Here is a 20,000-nt window from a genome sequence, read left to right as displayed (position 1 = left end):
GGGTCGGGGTGTTATGTCATAGGACGTGACGGGGACGTCACACGATCGGGGTGTTATGTCATAGGACGTGACGGAGACGTCACAGGGTCAGGGTGTTATGTCATAGGACGTGACGGAGACGTCACAGGGTCAGGGTGTTACGTCATAGGACGTGGCAGAGACGTTACAGGGTCGGGGTGCTACGTCATAGGACGTGGCGGAGACGTCACAGGGTCGGGGTGTTACGTCATAGGACGTGGCGGAGACGTCACAGGGTCGGGATGGAGACGTCACAGGATCGGGGTGTTACGCCATAGGACGTGGCGGAGACGTCACAGGATCGGGGTGTTACGTCATAAGACGTGGCGGAGACGTCCCAGGATTAGGTTGGAGACGTTACAGGGTTGGGAGGGAGGCGGGAGTTGAGTGGGTGTGAAGATTTTGTTATATTGTGCGTTAATATGTAGTGGTATAGCAATGAGCGGAACCGGTAATGTACCAGATAAGTTTGGTACATTTCAGTTATAAGCTCTCGTACTCTGTTTTGTTTTAAGCGCCCCATAGACTCTCAGATTATTGCACTTTCCGTCGTATATCACTCATTGTTGTCGTAACTTACCCATCTCAAGGTATTCGTTGAAGAGGGAGAGCCTCGTGAACTCCTGAAGATCATAGTCTTGTTCCCATCGCGTGTAGGACTCGCTCATTTGATTGTCGTGGCCTGTTTTCTTGTTCCACCACACCCTCAGGATCCTGAAGTTTCAGAGGTTGAGCTTGTTTCATGAATGCGGTGGACATAAAAACACGTTTATTTCGGTGCGATTATCTAGAGGACTGATTTTTGAATGGAACTATTTTGTTTCCAGTGATTGCCGCTAGAGACGCTAAAAACAAAGAATTGGTACTCAAGACAGTCGTTTGACGAGCATCGTTGAGCCATGAACGATCATCGTTGAGCTATAATCGCACCGAGGAAAACGTACCTTGAGAATAAGTATTTGGACACATGCACAAGTATGGTAAACTGTAGAGTAGGAGACAAGATATCAGCGTTGCTCATTTCCTAGATATAATGATTACGTAAATACAGTTAGATAGATGCAGACGCTGATGCAAATAAGCATTAACTGAATTAGATTAGTTAGCGTTAGCCAAGGTGGCTATACAAGAGAGTTAACCAAATAAACCAAAAATATATTGATATAGCAGTACTGGGTTAGTGGGTATTATCGTTGTTGTAATCAAGTTACATCAAGAAATTAACTAGATTAGGTGTGGGCAACCTTTGGCACACGTGCCAAACCTAGCACACTAACGACTTTTTTCGGCACGCGAAACCTAGAGCTCACCTTAAAACAATAACTAATAAATCTCCAACTTCTATCGTATGACCATCGATAACAGTGCTTTAGGAGGTGAAAGGAGAGGGTCTATACTCGTATGGCCTATAATTCTATTACGTTGCCACGCGAGAAATAATTGTATAAAACATTTGGCTGATTTTGGCAACCACACTTGAAAAGGTTGCCTACGTTGGGGGGGGGGGGATCACATGCACCACTTTGTCCAGTTCACAAAACGACAATTCGATAGTGGGCAAGAATGAGTCTTGGCTCTGTCCAGCACTGAAAAAAGGAACATATGAGGTGTCCAGAAACAAAGGGGCATCCTCGCCACTTTTACTGGTTTCCAGTCAAGCACATATATATATATACATATATATATATATATATATATATATATATATATATTATATATATATATATACATATATATATATATATATGTATATATATGTATACATTACATATATATATATACATATATATATATATGTATATATATATGTATACATTATATATATATATATATATGTATATATATATATATATATATGTGTGTGTGTGTGTGTGTGTGTATGTATATATGTATATGTATATATATATATATTTAAATATGCATACACACACACACACACACACATATATATATATATATATATATATATATATATATATATATAAATATATGTGTGTGTGTGTGTGTGTGTGTGTGTGTGTGTGTGTGTGTGTATTTATACACACACACACACACGCACAACACACACACACACACACACACACACACATATATATATATATATGTGTGTGTGTGTGTGTGTATGTATATATGAGTCTTACACAATCCATGTTTAACTCGAAATCAGTAAAACTGGCGGGGATACCCCTCTGTTTCTGGACGCCTCGTATGGGGATGATGAGAACATAAGAACATAAGAACATAAGAATGGAGGAGACTGTCAGAGACCATAAGGCTTACACTGGGGAGTTCTGTGTCCCTCACCACCTTTCATCTCCACCCATAGAGGTGTCTAATTTTCTCTTAAATCAACCAATTGTTCCAGCGGTCATTACATGGGTTACCAGGTATAGTCCATTCGTTAACCACTCTCTTGGTAAACCAGTTCCTACCTCTTTCTCTCTTAAACCTAAATTTGTCCAATTTAAATCCATCACTACAAGTCCTGTCCTGCTGTCTTAAGATGATGGCCTTGCTTGCATCACTATTGTTAAAGCCCCTTGACCCTTGGGAACGGAGAATAAGGAGACATACGGCAGGAGGATTTCGACGACGTTGCTGGCAAGTTGTTTCCCCACCATGATGATTCCCAGCTGCACGCAGAGTTCGAACAGACATCCTGCAGGATCACACATGTCGAAACGCATTTTAGACAGAAGATCCCTCCTTACATCCTTGTCTCCGGGATGGTAGAAGAATCGACCCTGAAGGAACGTCAAGAAGATTAGAAAGAGATCATAGATATTCATCGAAATGCTGAATCTAAAATACTTTAAAAGTTATCAAAGTAAATAGAAAACAAAATTAAGGGAAACGGCTGAAAAAAGAGGTACTATGCTAAATTTCCTACTACCAGAGGAAAGTCATAAGTATATCGTAAGTGTAAAATTAAACGATACTGTAAACAAATAGTCGTCGTTGGCAGCATACCATGCTTCAAAAAAGTGAATCACGTTCACAGAAGAATGGTTTCCCCCCCCATCAAGAAGGAAACATCTTTTTTGTTCATGTCTAAATACTCCACGACACAATGGTTGGCAATCATGTCAACGGTGCCCACGCAAGGAGAGGGGATAAAAGTGAGAGTGAGTTACAATCCATGACAAGAAAGAGGTCAGGCTAGCCCTGCTTTGGAGAAGCGTTTTGGTAAACATCATGGTGCACAGATGTCGGAGACTCTGGGTGAGGCAGCCTATCGAACGCTGGGACAGGGAACGTCAGCAACCTTGCCTCCCGGCGTCTCCAAGCATACTGAACATGGAGCTTCGCAAGTGGGTGTTATGACATCAAGATTCACGGTCCCAGGGGATGCTGCATCATGGCTGATGGCCATTTTTGTCATTATCAACGGCGTCTTGTAATGTCTCACACATGTATTTTCAACTTATTCGGCCATGAGAAGGTTGTTACATTTTCGGTGAGTGCAGAGAGAGAGAGAGAGAGAGAGAGAGAGAGAGAGAGAGAGAGAGAGAGAGAGAGAGAGAGAGAGAGAGAGAGAGAGAGAGAGACTGACTCTCTGAGAGGTCCATTACCCAAAATCTATTGTATGAAGTTGCCGACCAATCACCGCACGGTTACCATTGCAAGACCCGTGACCATGTTCTAACAGACACGCCATATTTATTTGAATTAATATTTGTCTTTCTTCCATTGAAGTCTCAAATGTACCGAATACTTAGTGCCATGCCGTTTCTGAACCCAAACTTCCAATTGACCTTGAGCCACTTCAGTTACTTAAGTCTTTACACGTAAAAGGCAAACTTTGAATAAATGTTCCGTACCATTAATTCAAACCTCTTGGTATTTCCTGAAGATTCAGTTACATAGATACCTCAGTATTTGTTAGTTTAATCATCTATGCACGTGCAGTCAGGAGCAAAAGTTCTGACCCACACTACAGGTCTTGCAATGTCAATATCATTCTTTCATCATCATCATCATCATCATCATCATCATCATCATCATCATCATCATCATCATCATCATCATCATCATCATCATCATCATCATCATCATCCTTTTGCGTTTCTTCAGCAGTTTGGAGATGGTGATGCCAGCGTCTAGATTGTCCTTGTCGATTATTTGTAATAGCCTCAATAATTGTAGGGTTTCCTGGCGTTGTATGGGACTGAGAGGGCCATTGCAGTATACGCACCGTGTGTGTTGACGCGTCTATAGCTGAAGGAAGTGTATGGCGAGGGGCGTGGGTGCAATACCTTGTCATATGTACCTGGTGGCCCATTGTGACTGCGTTGGGGACCTGCATGACGGTGGCTGGGAGCTGCACGACGGGATCGTGGCCGGTATTGCGTCCATCGGCGGCCGGCATCCCATATGCGGCGCCTGACGAACGCCGGGGACCATTAGTGTTGTGGATGTAGTACACGGTTGCCATTTGACTCCGTCCTGTCGCCGTCAGACGTCAACTGGACGGCGATAGCGTCCAGACTACCGCGATTGTCGTTGTTGCCCTCCAAGGACGCATGGGACCGCTTAAGTTGGCACGGTAACACCCTTAAGTCGCCACAGTGTTAGTGTGGCTTTTAGGTACGTTTTGCCTCGGTGCGATTAATTATTGCTCAACGATGATCGTTCATGGCCCAACGATGATCGTCAAACGATTATCTAGAGTACTAGTTCTTTGTTTTTGAATGACGGGGCTGTTTTGCCTCGAGCGACTGCAGCTAGAGTCATTGCAAACAAAGAATTAGTTCACTAGACAATTATTTGACGAGCATCGTCGAGTTATGAAAGATCGTCAATGAGCGATGATATATTCGCACAGGACAAAACGTACTATAATTCCCTACAAATCGACAGGATCAAAATGATGGTTGCTCAGGCCTCTCCAAGACATGAGATTAGTGTCGCTAAACGTGCGTGGATGCGGTACGAATGTAACCAAAAGGAGGGAGATTGAGAGTGTGTTTGTGAGGAGAAAATGCGACGTGTTAAGCTACATTTTACTCCTTGCGATTATCGCTCAACCATGATCGTTCGTGGTTCAATGATGCTCGTCAAACGATTGTCTCGAGCACTAATTCTTTGTTTTTAGCGACTCTAGCGGTAGTCGCTCGAAGCAAAACATCCTCATTAAAAAACAAAGAATTAGTTTTCTATACAATCATTCAATGATCATCGTTGAACCATGTAAGTTCTGTTTTGGTGAAGTGAATGAGAGGCGTGTCTAGTTTAGTTAGAGAGAGATCGAGAGGAGTCACGTCACTGAAGGAAACCTCGATCAGGTTGATGTGGGTTAATAATGAATCTAGAAAGTGAAGTTTGGTTGTTCGTCAGTATATATGGACCAAGGCGTGAAAGGAGCAACCAAGAAAGAATATCAGGATTATCTGTCCAATTGAGTGGGTAGCTAGCTTCGCAGTGAATTATTTGGTGGCAGTGTTAGGTGATGAAGAAATTGATGGTGTAGTTAGAAGATATGGTATGATAGGAAGAAATGAAAGTGGAGAGGAATTGCTGGAGATGTGTGTGGAGCGGGAGATGGTGGTTGGAAACACAGTTGGAAACAACTCCCTCCAAAATTATAGATCAGGTTAGGTTAGGTACTTATCAATTCTCTTTTGACCCCTAATCCATAGGATAGTCACGTCGACACACAAGGGTCGATGTCGATCACTTTGGAAACCCCTGACATACATTATCATCAACAAGGTGGATTTTCCATGATGAGCCAGGAACAGGATTCCCAAATGATAGCGCTGAAGAAACGCTACGATAGATCACGTTTTTAAAGATTTTTTCAAATGCTATCTGCCTCATTAACACATATTTTTGTGCCTCTTGAGTAGACTCTCATAATCTAATGCTCGCTGATAAATTCAGCTATTAATAAATCATAAAATTTCACCTGTGTTTCCTGTCATCATCACCATTTTCGTCATTATTATTCAAATTTCACACCATTTCAGTAATTTTTCTCACTAAAAGAGCGCACAATAGGTACATCATTATCATTGTTCAGGAATTCCTCAACGTCTTCTTCTTCTAGCTTACTTATATTTCCGTCTGTTAAATCTTTAAAGTTACCTCAATTTTTATCAATTATGGCAATGTTTCATTAACAATCATATAACTTCAGGTAAGAACAGTATGTGGTAGTTTTTATGGGAAACGGTTGAATTACCGGTATTAAGTTTTTTCCTCCGATATTCTCATTTCTCATCTTCCTTCTTTAGTGTTTTACTTACATTGATTCAATGTGATTGTTTTGATTATTTCTTCATCACTTTATACAATTTTTTTTTACCTAGAGTTATTCTGGTTATTCGTTATCTCGTACATATTTTACATGGGTAGATTTTTTTTATCCTATACAGCAGTGTGGATTGTACTTTTGTTTTGAAACACTTTCTGCAATTTTCCATTTGTGGAATATCTCTTGCTAAAAAAAAAAAAAAATCAGGATTTTAGAGGTTTTCGGATTTTCAATTGCACTTCTGAAGTCATTAAGTAACTTGATAATGTACTTGTCATTTCTGTATTTAACTTTGTTCTGGATCGGACGAAGTCATGTCGGGAAGTCCCTAATATTGGGGAATCTCCAATATTTTTAAAAATCGATAATATCGGAAACGAAATCGAAAATTCCTTCTGTTATTCGGAAAATGTTGTGATGCATGAGGTGGAGTGGACGTGGGAATGGGGGTGAGGTAGTGTGTGTGAGCAAAGATTTTGACGCAGCCCGAAGGGATTTTCTCCCCGTCCTCTCATTTATATGGGGGGACGGAGAGGGGGGTCGCCGATTTAATGAAGCGGCCTTGCTGTGGATGTGCTGTGTCCTGCGACACTGCTTCTGACCCAGGGCAGTGGACATGGTGCAGGGATGACCCGTCATCTAGGAGGTGCTAAGATGGGAGGGAGGGTGGAGGGGTGTGGAGTGTTTTCGGGGATGGAATGGGTGGGAATGATTTTATGCCTTGTCCTTTTTGGCTACCTCCCTGGTAAGGGGGAAAAAGCCTTGGTATATGTATATATGTATGTATTCGGAATCTTCCAGAATTCGGATCTTTTTTCAAATTTTGAGGTTTCTCAATATTAGAGACTCAGAGAGAAACCAAGTAAAAGTATATAGTAACCCACCAAAAACCCCAACAAGAGAACACAAGTAATGGTACACACCAACCCACTATAAACCCCACCAAACCCCACCACATGGAAATCTAAGTCTAAGGTTTTGTTTACCTTAAAGAAAGCGATGTAGATGAGTGACGAATAGAAGTTGATGAACTGGAAGAAGAACATCTTGAGTGTGAAGGAGGCTTCGTACTCGCTCTCAGTTCGAGGAACCTCGAGGTTGGTCAGCCAGAGGACCACCTTTTCGTAGAACTGACGGAGGAGAGGAAGAAGAAGAAGGTGAGAAAGAAAAAAATCTGCTGCAGCAGAGCCTGTCACCTTTGCCTTGTATACTTGGACTTCCAGGACAAGTGCAAGTCGTGCGACCGAAACGAACCCGCCATTTGAAACACAAAGTAAAGATAATTGTGGTATTGAGTTTCATTGACTGGAAGCCCCCACCCCACAGTGGCTGGTAACGGTCCTCATGCCCTCACATGTTGGATGGTGTTGGTAATGTATATGTGGTGAACTGTTTCTATATTACTGGGACGTAGTAGTAGTAGTAGTAGTAGTAGTAGTAGTAGTAGTAGTAGTAGTAGTAGTAGTAGTAGGAGGAGGAGGAGGAGGAGGAGGAGGAGGAGAGGAGAGGAGAGGAGAGGAGAGGAGAGGAGAGGAGAGGAGAGGAGAGGGGGGGGGGAACAGTCGCCGGTTACCAGCTCTCCTGGCGTGAAAATGTGGTGGAGGTGCAGTCGAAGTGGGCCCGGTACAAAGACAGAGTAATTATGTTGTTCAACACGAATTAGGCCCGTTTCACACTAGTGGTTTCGACCGCCGCGGTTCAATTACACTGTAAGTCATGGGAGGCGTTCACACACAACCGCGCAGTTCTTCCTTGACTATGCGGTACCGCCGCGGTGTCAGCACGGCTCAAACCCATAGTGTAAACAGGGCCTAAAGCCTCGTTTCTATGGGTCAAGTTGAGAGGAAAGTCAAATGAGCAAGTTACTTGAACTGAAGAAGAAAGCGAGCAAGTACAGGTCAAGTCAGAAACAAGTGGCCTGTGTGAGCATATACTCGTACTTGCTTGCTTTTCTCTCAACTTGCCCCGTGTAAACGAGGCTTTAAAGGCCGAAGGCTCCATTCATTGTCCCCGGAACTTATATAACGAGTATTTGTATCGGGTAGTGGATACTTCGATTGATTGGTACCCACCCGGTCCGTATCTATCCGGTCCATTTCTCCCCAGTGAACGGGCCCAACATGCGGTCCATTAAAGAAGCTTTGCTCACTTAAATCTACCGGACTACAAAACAGTCCAGAGCAGTGAAGAGGGAAGTGAAAATGATTACGAAACATACTGAAACAAAACGAAAACGTCTGACTCACGTAGTTGAGGACGAGAATGACAATCAGGTTCAAGGTAGCGGCTGAAATGGAGGTAACTAGCTTGGCGTTGCGTTGGAAGAGATCTGAACCCACTTGGTACATGGTGACCCCAACAGCCATGCGATACAGGATGACGCCGAAGACTGCTGCGATGACCAAGAACAGCTGTTGGAAAAAAAGACAGACTCTTAATCCAGATCGTGGGAAAAAAAAATCCGAGAAAAAAAAAATCCAGTTTTCTTCAATTTTCTTTATATCTTTCAAAATTTGAATGACCAATTTGGTGTTGGAAAAGATGTGGTAATATTGACAATGACATCTGAGTAAAGAGGAAACAAACTCATACAAAAGATTTGTTATGTTTAGCAAATGCATCTCCCATTCAGGCCTGCCAACCTTATCGAAGTAACGAAATTCATACGACTCACTTGCACAGCTCTTTAACATTTTCTTCTTGGAGTTGACAATAAAAACGAAACATAAAATGGTGATCTCTTGCTATCAATGATTAAGATTTAATCTACGAATAAGCAAATAAGTACAGTTGGAATGAAAAGTGTGACTGTCGCCTTATTAGAACCAAATTTTTTTATCATTGGAATGAATTAATCGAACATTCTTTTTTGTTAATAAGTAACTCTCGCACGCACGCGCGCGCACATGCAAATATACACAATACATATACACGCGTGCACATATCCACACTACATATGCACATATAGACACATGCATAAATACACACATGCGCATATATATAATGTTCATATATACACATGCGCGAATGCACGCATGTAATATACACGCATGCAAATATAGACACACACACAGGCACATGTATTCACGCGCACACAAAATCACACACACACGCACACACACACACACGCACACACACACACACACACACACACACACACACACACACACACACACACACACACACACACACACACACACACACACACACACACACACACACACACACACACACACACACACACACACACACACACACACACACACACACACACACACACACACACACACACACACACACACACACACACACATACACACATACACACATACACAGCTCCCCTTCCCGTATAACAAGTAGGTAAAACTAGGTAAATACACACACACACACAGACACACACACACACACACACACACACACACACACACACACACACACACACACACACACACACACACACACACACACACACACACACACACACACACACACACACACACACACACACACACACACTCAATCGCATTCACGCACGCACATGTTCACGCCAACACATACATACACACACACGCGCGTGCACGCACACACATGCACTCACAATCACTCAAACGCACACACGAATACATGTACGCCTATACGTACATGCATATATTTGCATGCATTTACACACACGCATACTCACATACACATACACACAGACACGCATACCTAGATACACACATGCACATATATACATATCCACACATACATAAACATATACATACACACATGTGCACATACATACACATACACATAGTGCTGACTGTGCCCACGTGTCGCTTAGGTAATCAAAGCTTCCACTCTGTAATTGCAAACCGTTACTGCACCCCTTAGGCAAATAGATGGGTGTTTGGTGTGTGTATATTTGAACTATGAAGTTCTCACCAGGGAGGGTAATAGCTGCCTATCACAAGTCCAGCACATGATTTAAGACAACGGTGAGTACCACGCACACACTTCAATGTATATATCCTGTGTACTTTCCAACAACTAAGATAGTAATGATAACCTCCTCCTTCTTGATAAGGATGTTTATGTCGGTGGTGACGATAACGATAACGACATTATTAATGATTTCGGCGACAAATAGAAAAATCTAATGAGCACTGTGGTTAGAGACAATCGTCGTCTTCCTCTTTTAATTATCAAAGAGTTGCCGTTAGTAACAAAGAAATTAGTTTAATAGATGAATAGAAAGATGAATGAATATATAAATAGATGAATGAATAGATAAATAGATAAATAACAATTAATGTATTTCAAATTGGAATTGAAAATAAAGATCAATAAACAAGTTGAAATATATAGAAAAAATAAAAAGCTGAAAAATAAAGATGAAAATAAATTAGCAAGAAAATAAGAAAAATAAGTACTTAACACTAGGAAAAATAAATATAAGAATAATGAATAGATAAGTAAATAGATTAATTCAATTATAAGATTATCAATATATTAAAAAAAAAACATTCATAACCACTATAGATTCCATGTTTGCAAAGGAGTTAACATAAATAGAAATATATATACCTCCATCTATTGGACGTCAATAACTTTTAACAAATCTAACATTCTGGTGCATTCTTGAAAATTATTTTCGTGGCGAAGTGTAGAAATTTCCAATAGAGTATATGTAGTGTCTTTCAGTGAAAAAAAGAAAGGAAAGAAAAAGAATAAGGAAATATGTATATATATATATATATATATATATATATATATATATACTGTATATAAGTATATATATACATATATATGTATATATATAAGTATATAAGTATACAAATGTATATAAGTATACATATGTATATATATATATATATATAAGTATACATATGTATATATATAATATATATATATATATATATATATATGTATTATACATATATATATAATATACATACACACACATGTATATATATTATATATATATATATATATATATACATTATATATAATATATATATACATATATATAGGTATATGTATATATATATATATGTATATATATATATATATATATATATATATATATGTGTGTGTGTGTGTGTGTGTGTGTGTGTGTGTGTGTGTGTGTGTGTGTGTGTGTGTGTGTGTGTGTGTGTGTGTGTGTGTGTGTGTGCAGAAAAAAACACTGGTAAACAAGAAACGTAGTCCGAACGTTTTCGTCTATTCAAAACATCATCAAGGGAATACAGTAAAGGAGATACAGACAGTATAAATACAGAAGTAAAATATTTTAGGGAACACGGAAAGATGAATCACACAAGCCTGAGAAAATTACCAACAGTTCACAGGTCACAGATGGACCAAAAGTCCGGGCAGGAAAACATGTAACAATTTTCTTTGAAATAAAATTATCAAGCCTGTACATACCTAAGCTTAGATTGATATTTTGAGCAAAAGTTTGTTTTATGTGGCTTGATTCAATGATGTTCCTTTCAGTAAAGGAATTACAAGAGGTTATTTTACTAGCATTTTTCCAATCAATTACATGATCTTGGTCCACTCACATGAACAAAAATACCCCTAGACATTTGATCACTTCTCACATTGTATTTATGTTGGTTTATTCTTGTTTGTATGTCTTTGCCAGTTTGTCCGATGTAAAAATTTTGGCACTGCAGACAAGGAATGGTGTATATGCAACCTTCAATGTTGTGCGGAGATTTTTTAATTAGTATATTTCTAACAGTGCTATTGTTCTTAAAGACTACATTTATGTTGAATTTCTTAAGAATTTTTGGTAGTCTTGCCAAACTCTCATGAAAAGGAAGCACTAGGAGGTTCTTATTACAAAAATTATTTTTCTCCTGTGGAGTTTTATAGTAAGTTTTTATAGCTATAGTGTGGGAATTGTCTACCAAATGCTTTGGATATTTTAAGTCTGATGCAATGCTGTAAATCTTGCTCAACTCATTATCTAGAAATTCAGGGCTGCAAATTATGTACGCTCTGAGGAACATAGAACTAAAGACAGAAAGCTTAGTTTTTTCACTGTGAGCAGAGTAATAATGAACATAAGATAAATTATTAGTGTTTTTTCTAAACACATCATACCTAAAATATCTTCCGCTTCTGTCTAGTAAAATATCTAAAAATAGTAGCTTATCTATTTCAGTTTCGATGGTGAATTTCATTAATGGAACCAGATCATTTGATTTACTTTGAAAAGAATCTAAATTGTGATCTACCGGCCATATGCATAAAATGTCATCCACATAACGCTTTCACAAAACAAAAGGGGGAAGAATCTTGGGCAACAATTCTCTCTCAAAGAACTCCATGTATAGGTTGCTGAGTAATGGAGATAACGGAGTACCCATGGCCATTCCGAACTTTTGTACATAAAATTCTTCATTAAAAACAAATTTTGCATTAACTATACATAACTTAATCAATTCAATGATGGTTTTGGGAGGTAGTGGCATATCATGTTTAGATAGTTCAACTTCATGGTACAATGATAAATCTAAAACTGGAACACGGCTGAAGAGACTAGTTACGTCATAGCTAACTAGTTTAAAGTCATAGTTAATGTCTAGATCATTAAGGATACTAATGAGGTGCGTGTGTGTGTCTGTCTGTGTGTGTGTGTGTGTGTGTGTGTGTGTGTGTGTGTGTGTGTGTGTGTGTGTGTGTGTGTGTGTGTGTGTGTGTGTGTGTGTGTGTGTGTGTGTGTGTGTGTGTGTGTGTGTGTGTGTGTGTGTGTGTGTGTGTGTGTGTGTGTGTGCGTGTGTGTGTGTATTCACCTTGGTCTTTGGATCACGTGCTCAACTCGTGATCGACAGCTATTTCCCTCCCGGAAAAGAGTTCAGATCTCTTATGACCTATCTATGGGTAATGCTGTGACCTTACACGCACACACACCCCGAACTCCCCGCCCACGAGAGTTGGAGTAACGACTCGAAGCTTAGCGATACTGAAATTCTTTCAGCCCTGGGCAGGATACGAACCCGGACCGCCGTAATGACAGTCGGGGACTCTACCAACCGCGCCGCCGAGTCGTGTGTGTGTGTGTGTGTGTGTGTGTGTGTGTGTGTGTGTGTGTGTGTGTGTGTGTGTGTGTGTGTGTGTGTGTGTGTGTGTGTGTGTGTGTGTGTGTGATTCACCTTGGTCTTTGAAACATGTGTTGGACTCGTGATCGACAGCTATTTCCCTCCCGGAAGAGAGCTCAGAGCTCGTATGACCCATCTATGGGTAATGCTTTTGACCTTACACGCACACACACCCCAACTCACCCCCACGAGAGTTGGAGTAACGACTCGAAGCGCATCAATACTGAAATTATTTTCAGCCCTGGGCAGGATTCGCACCGGGACCGCCGTAGTGATAGTCTCGGACTCTACCAACCGCGCCACCGAGTCGTGTGTGTGTGTGTGTGTGTGTGTGTGTGTGTGTGTGTGTGTGTGTGTGTGTGTGTGTGTGTGTGTGTGTGTGTGTGTGTGTGTGTGTGTGTGTGTGTGTGTGTGTGTGTGTGTGTGTGTGTGTGTGTGTGTGTGTGTGTGTGTGTGTGTGTGTGTGTGTGTGTCTACCAACCGCGCCACCGAGTCGTGTGTGTGTGTGTGTGTGTGTGTGTGTGTGTGTGGGTGTGGTGTGTGTATACATATATATATATACATACACACACACACACACACCACACACACACACCACACACACACACACACACACACACACACACACCACATATATATATATATATATATATATATATATATATATATATATATATATATATGTGTGTGTGTGTGTGTGTGTGTGTATGTGTGTGTGTGTATACATGTATATATATATATATTTATATATATATGTGTATATATATATATATATATATATATAAAAGTATATATATATATATATATATAATATATGCAAAGTAGACCACTTGGAAAAAAGAAACTAACGAAGCAGAGCGCTTTCGTATATTACATCTTCAGTGCAACAAGTACATAGTGATAGGAATGCATAGAAAATATAAATAAAATGATACAAAGGAACAAGGACAGTTTGAATAAGCGTAGCGACCAATTACCCCCTGGAGAGCGGAAGGTCATTGTCAATTATCTTAAGATGGTGGGGCGACATCAGGTCACAGTCGCCAGAGTCACTGTTTCTACTAATGATATAGGGCGACATTAGGTCAATTCGTTGGGTTACATTTTACCTGATATTATCTTACTAATTTCTTGACAAATGAAATGATCAAGTTTGTACAAGCCTTTATGTAGGTTGGTATTATGATTACTGGTGGTATGAATCAAACTGCACTCTATTAAATTTCTTGCTATTATGTTGTTGGTATAATAGATTGCCTGGGCATTACCCCAATCAACTGGATGATTATTTAATTCAATATGCTTGAATGTACCACTAGAATGATTGCCATCCCTAACATTTTTCTTGTGTTGTTCAATTCTAATGTTTAAGGGTTCGGCAGTTTGACCTATGTAAAATTGATTACACATTTTTGCAAGGAATTTCATAAATGCATCCTTTTTTAATTTCAATACTATTGTTGATGAGTTTATGTTTTACTGTACTATCATGTTTAAAAACTACCTTTACGTTAAATCTTTTTAATAATTCTGTGATACTTAACAAATTTTCTTGAAATGGTAAAATTGAAACATTATGATAATTGAAAGGTGATTTAGGCTGAGGAGTTAATAATGATTTCCTTCCAAAATCGTAAGCAATATCAAGGAATTGCTTAGGGTATCTTAATTCTAGCCCAATGTTAAAAACATTTCTGATTTCTTCATCAATAAATTCAGGACTACAAATACGAAAAGCTCTTAAATACTTTGAGGCAAATACTGTACGTTTAATATTATTTGGATGAGAATAATAATAATGAATATATGAACTTACATTGGTTGGTTTACGATATACTTTAAATTCAAGGCTATTGTCATGACGTAGGATAGTGCAATCTAAGAAAGGTAAGGTACAATTCATTTCAATTAGTCCCCCTTTGCCACATATGTATGATCTCATTAAGACTCGTAAATGTAACAACCCCGCTAGACCTATTGTTTCGTCAATTGGTTCTGCTTCTTACAAGCTTTCCAAATGGCTAATTACTATCCTTAGCCCTTTAGTAGGTACAATCTCTTCTTCTCATGTTACAAACACTTCTGATTTAATAGACAAACTCCATAATATTAAACCTAATTATAAGTTTACATTGGTTAGTTTTGATATAGTCAGTTTATTCACAAAAGTTCCCATAAATGATTTATTATTTTACCTTCAAGATGAACTTAATAAACATGTTCTTCCATTGCCATCATCTACATTGATTGAACTAATTAAGTTATGTGTCAAAGATTGTAAGTTTCAATTCAATGGTAATTTCTATTCCCAAAAATTCGGCATGAGTATGGGAAACCCTTTATCCCCAGTTTTAAGTAATTTCTACATGGAATTTTTTTAAACTAAAATATTACGCACAGTCTTCCCCCCTAACATCCCTTGGCTTAGGTATATTGATGACATTTTATGTCTTTGGCCAGAAGAAAAAAAAAATGTCCATAATCTTTTAACTAAGTTGAATACCTTTGTTGATTCTATTAAATTTACTTTAGAAATTGAGAAATATTGTACCTTACCTTTCTTAGATTGCACTATCCTACGTCATGACAATAGCCTTGAATTTAAAGTATATCGTAAACCAACCAATGTAAGTTCATATATTCATTATTATTATTCTCATCCAAATAATATTAAACGTACAGTATTTGCCTCAAAGTATTTAAGAGCTTTTCGTATTTGTAGTCCTGAATTTATTGATGAAGAAATCAGAAATGTTTTTAACATTGGGCTAGAATTAAAATACCCTAAGCAATTCATTGATATTGCTTACGATTTTGCAAGGAAATCATTATTAACTCCTCAGCCTAAATCACCTTTCAATTATCATAATGTTTTAATTTTACCATTTCAAGAAAATTTGTTAAGTATCACAGAATTATTAAAAAGATTTAACGTAAAGGTAGTTTTTAAACATGATAGTACAGTAAAACATAAACTCATCAACAATAGTATTGAAATTAAAAAAGGATGCATTTATAAAATTCCTTGCAAAATGTGTAATCAATTTTACATAGGTCAAACTGCCAAACCCTTAAACATTAGAATTGAACAACACAAGAAAAATGTTAGGGATGGCAATCATTCTAGTGGTACATTCAAGCATATTGAATTAAATAATCATCCAGTTGATTGGGGTAATGCCCAGGCAATCTATTATACCAACAACATAATAGCAAGAAATTTAATAGAGTGCAGTTTGATTCATACCACCAGTAATCAAAATACCAACCTACATAAAGGCTTGTACAAACTTGATCATTTCATTTGTCAAGAAATTAGTAAGATAATATCAGGTAAAATGTAACCCAACGAATTGACCTAATGTCGCCCTATATCATTAGTAGAAACAGTGACTCTGGCGACTGTGACCTGATGTCGCCCCACCATCTTAAGATAATTGACAATGACCTTCCGCTCTCCAGGGGGTAATTGGTCGCTACGCTTATTCAAACTGTCCTTGTTCCTTTGTATCATGTATATATTTTCTATGCATTCCTTTCAATATGTACTTGTTGCACTGAAGATGTAATATACGAAAGCGCTCTGCTTCGTTAGTTTCTTTTTTCCAAGTGGTCTACTTTGCATAAGTGAACACACGTACCCGTGTTCTTATTAGCATATATATATATATATATATATATATATATGTGTGTGTGTGTGTGTGTGTGTGTGTGTGTGTGTGTGTGTGTGTGTGTGTGTGTGTGTGTGTGTGTGTGTGTGTGTATATATATATATATATATATATATATATATATATATATACATATATATTTATATATATATATATATTCTGTCAAAGTACAATTCTATCAACGTTTTCTGTGGTAGTAGACTGAATATTATTGTTACCCCTTAATTCGTTCTCTGTAAACAATTGCGACGACATACTCACCATCATGAGAACGAGGGAATTGGCAGCAACATAGCGCGTCAGTCTGTTGAGAAATGGGAGGTAGGGCTCAGGCTTGTTGGTAACCGGATTGATTCTTGTTGTTTTCACTTTCTCCTCGAACTCTGGACGAAGATCCTCCTCTTCTTCGAAGTACTCCAGGTCCCACTGCCATTGTATGACGGCCTGCTTTCGTTTCCACAGCTCCAGAAACATCGTGGCTGTGAATTAAACAATAGATGTATCTCCTGAACTGATGTATATCCATAACACAGGTGCACTAGATATTTATCATCTTACCCCAGAAGGACATGGCCACTGAGAAGAACACTGTGGCCGGGTTGTCGAAGAGGAAACTGATTCTGGAGTTGAGGCAGGAGTCTGAGAGGTCCCAGAAGTCACAGAGTTCGTCACAAAGAGGACACATCTTCAGGGAACCAGTGCCATTTTTGTTGCAGATCTCCTGACTGGCGAAGAAAGGATATGTAAACGAAAACTCAAATGCTTGGGAATGGAATGAGGAAAGGTCTTATGTTCCTAATGCACCGTTTTCCAACCTGAGGTGCCGAAATAAATTTTGGAGGTTCTGGGATGCAATGCTTATTACATGCACTTTCCTTTATCCTTCTATAAAATATCGTTTAGGGAGTGCTGAACTACTTAGACCTAACTAGGGTCGGAAAAGGTCAGGTCACGCTATCTAATGATTTGATGATTTGGTTTAACGTCACAAACTTTCCCTATTAGGAGGCTTGGATGATACCCCTTACAAAGGACAATGTACCGTGAAATTTAATGAAACATGCCCTTGGTCCAACACGCTGGTGGCAATATTTCGAACTGTCGTCACCTCGACCCCCGCCGCAAATAGCGACGCTCTAAAACGCTCGGCCAGCGAGCTCGTGTTCTTAGGAATAACAGAAGAAAAACACTAAAATATCTAATTTGAAAAAGAATGAGTAAAGATTTTAACATTTCCTTTCTTCAGATGGTTGAGGGCGGGGTATGATGATATGAAGAGGAAAAAGATTAAGTATTAATAAAGTCAAAATGTTAATACTACATAAATTACTGTATAATAGGAAAAAGGAATCCCTAGAGCTGAATAAAATCGCCAGGCGATATCCAGAAGAATGCCAAGTCTTTATATCACAGAGGAATATAGACAAACCCTCTCCGTCCCACTCCCACGAAATGGGAAGTGAGAAACCTGACAATTTGGTCGCCTCTCTGCCTGGCCAGGGCTGTCGGGAACCAACGCGAGAAGCACGCAGTAGGTCCCGGGAATCGAACTCCCGAGCGCCTGATCATACGAAAGCTCTGCCTAAACATGTCGACCGCATACTGAAATCCTCAGGATATTCGAGTCATTTCGTCAACACAAAGGATTACAAAGGATTACAAAAGCGGAGCATTCTGACAGGAGACCTTTTGGTCCATATCTAAGTCGGATGCGAAAAAAAAACATAATAATTATAAAATATTAAATAAAAACTATAATAATGTAAATAAATAAAATACATAAATAAATGCATAGGTATAGTTAAATAATAAACAAACAGGTAAATAGTAAATAATAATAAATTGACATATAACTAATAATAAATGAAAATCAGACAGACACATGATAACAAAACAAAAACAAATATATAAAATAAATTATAATCATTACAGCATCTTGCTTAGGTGTTTATCTAAATGATTCTTAAAGCTTCGAACTGAACTACATTGCACTATCTGTGCAGGAAGTTTATTCCATTCATTAACTATATGGTTGGCAAAGTTGTTTCTACCTACTTCCAAATTGAATCTATTTCCGGACAGTTTGAGACCATTGTTTCTTGTCTGATTCTCATTCAATGTGAAAATTTTGTCACTTTTGATGTTGTCAATTCCCTTTAAAATCTTAAAGACCTGTATCAAGTCACCTCTGAGTCTACGCTTTTTTAGGGAAAACAGATTCATGTGTTTTAGTCGATTTTTGTATGATTTATTTTTGATATTTGAAATAAGTTTTGTGGCTCGCCGTTGTACTTTTTCCAGTCTGTCAATGTCTTTAATGAGATTCGGTGACCATACGGAAACAGCATATTCCAAATGTGGACGAACTAACGATTTATATAGCTTGTTAATGAGTGATGGTCTTTTGAAATCAAAAGATCGTGCAATCAGTCCTAGAATCTTATTTGCTTTCTCAGAGGCTGAAATACACTGCTTGGATGATTTGAGGTCGTTACTGATAATTACGCCGAGATCTTTTTCACTATCCACTTTTGTTAACGAATTTCCAAATAACTTGTAATCGTACTTACTGTTATTTCTACCTATGTGCATTACCTTGCATTTACTTGTGTTAAATTTCATTAGCCACTTTTCAGACCATTGCTGTAATTTATCTAAATCTTCTTCAATATCTAATTGGTTTGAGTGATCATTTGCCACTCCGCACAGTTTTGTATCATCAGCAAATTTGGAAACAGTAGATTTTAGTCCATGGTCTATATCATTTATATATACTATGAATAGAAGTGGCCCAAGAACGGAACCCTGAGGAACTCCACTTGTAACATTTTTCCATCTAGAAGTTTTTCCATTTAAAACAACTCTGTTTTCGACCATTCAACCAATTACTAGTCCAACCTGATAGGCTACCACTTATTCCGTGTAAAGCTAATTTAGTAAGTAGCCTTTCGTGTGGGACGGTAT

General features: G+C 38.7%; 1 protein-coding gene across 1 annotated transcript in view; it reads right to left on the bottom strand.

Moving 5' to 3' along the window:
* The window catches only part of LOC143021692 (anoctamin-5-like), a 218,815-nt gene that overhangs the window by 8,849 nt on the left and 189,966 nt on the right, over positions 1–20,000 (bottom strand). The window contains exons 12-17 of the mRNA XM_076179322.1: positions 17,595–17,761; positions 17,298–17,515; positions 8,521–8,685; positions 7,261–7,404; positions 2,593–2,762; positions 599–732 (exon numbers count right to left, since the gene is read on the bottom strand). Of these exons, the coding sequence (XP_076035437.1) occupies positions 599–732; positions 2,593–2,762; positions 7,261–7,404; positions 8,521–8,685; positions 17,298–17,515; positions 17,595–17,761 (998 nt within the window). The remainder of the gene's footprint in view (positions 1–598; positions 733–2,592; positions 2,763–7,260; positions 7,405–8,520; positions 8,686–17,297; positions 17,516–17,594; positions 17,762–20,000) is intronic.

This window comes from Oratosquilla oratoria, chromosome 42 (genome assembly GCF_046742065.1).
Source record: "Oratosquilla oratoria isolate Oo_2021 chromosome 42, ASM4674206v1, whole genome shotgun sequence".
In the NCBI taxonomy this organism is placed as follows: Eukaryota; Metazoa; Arthropoda; class Malacostraca; order Stomatopoda; family Squillidae; genus Oratosquilla; species Oratosquilla oratoria.
The sequence above is the reverse complement of the archived record's forward strand: the minus strand, read 5'-3'. Positions and strand labels throughout refer to the sequence as shown.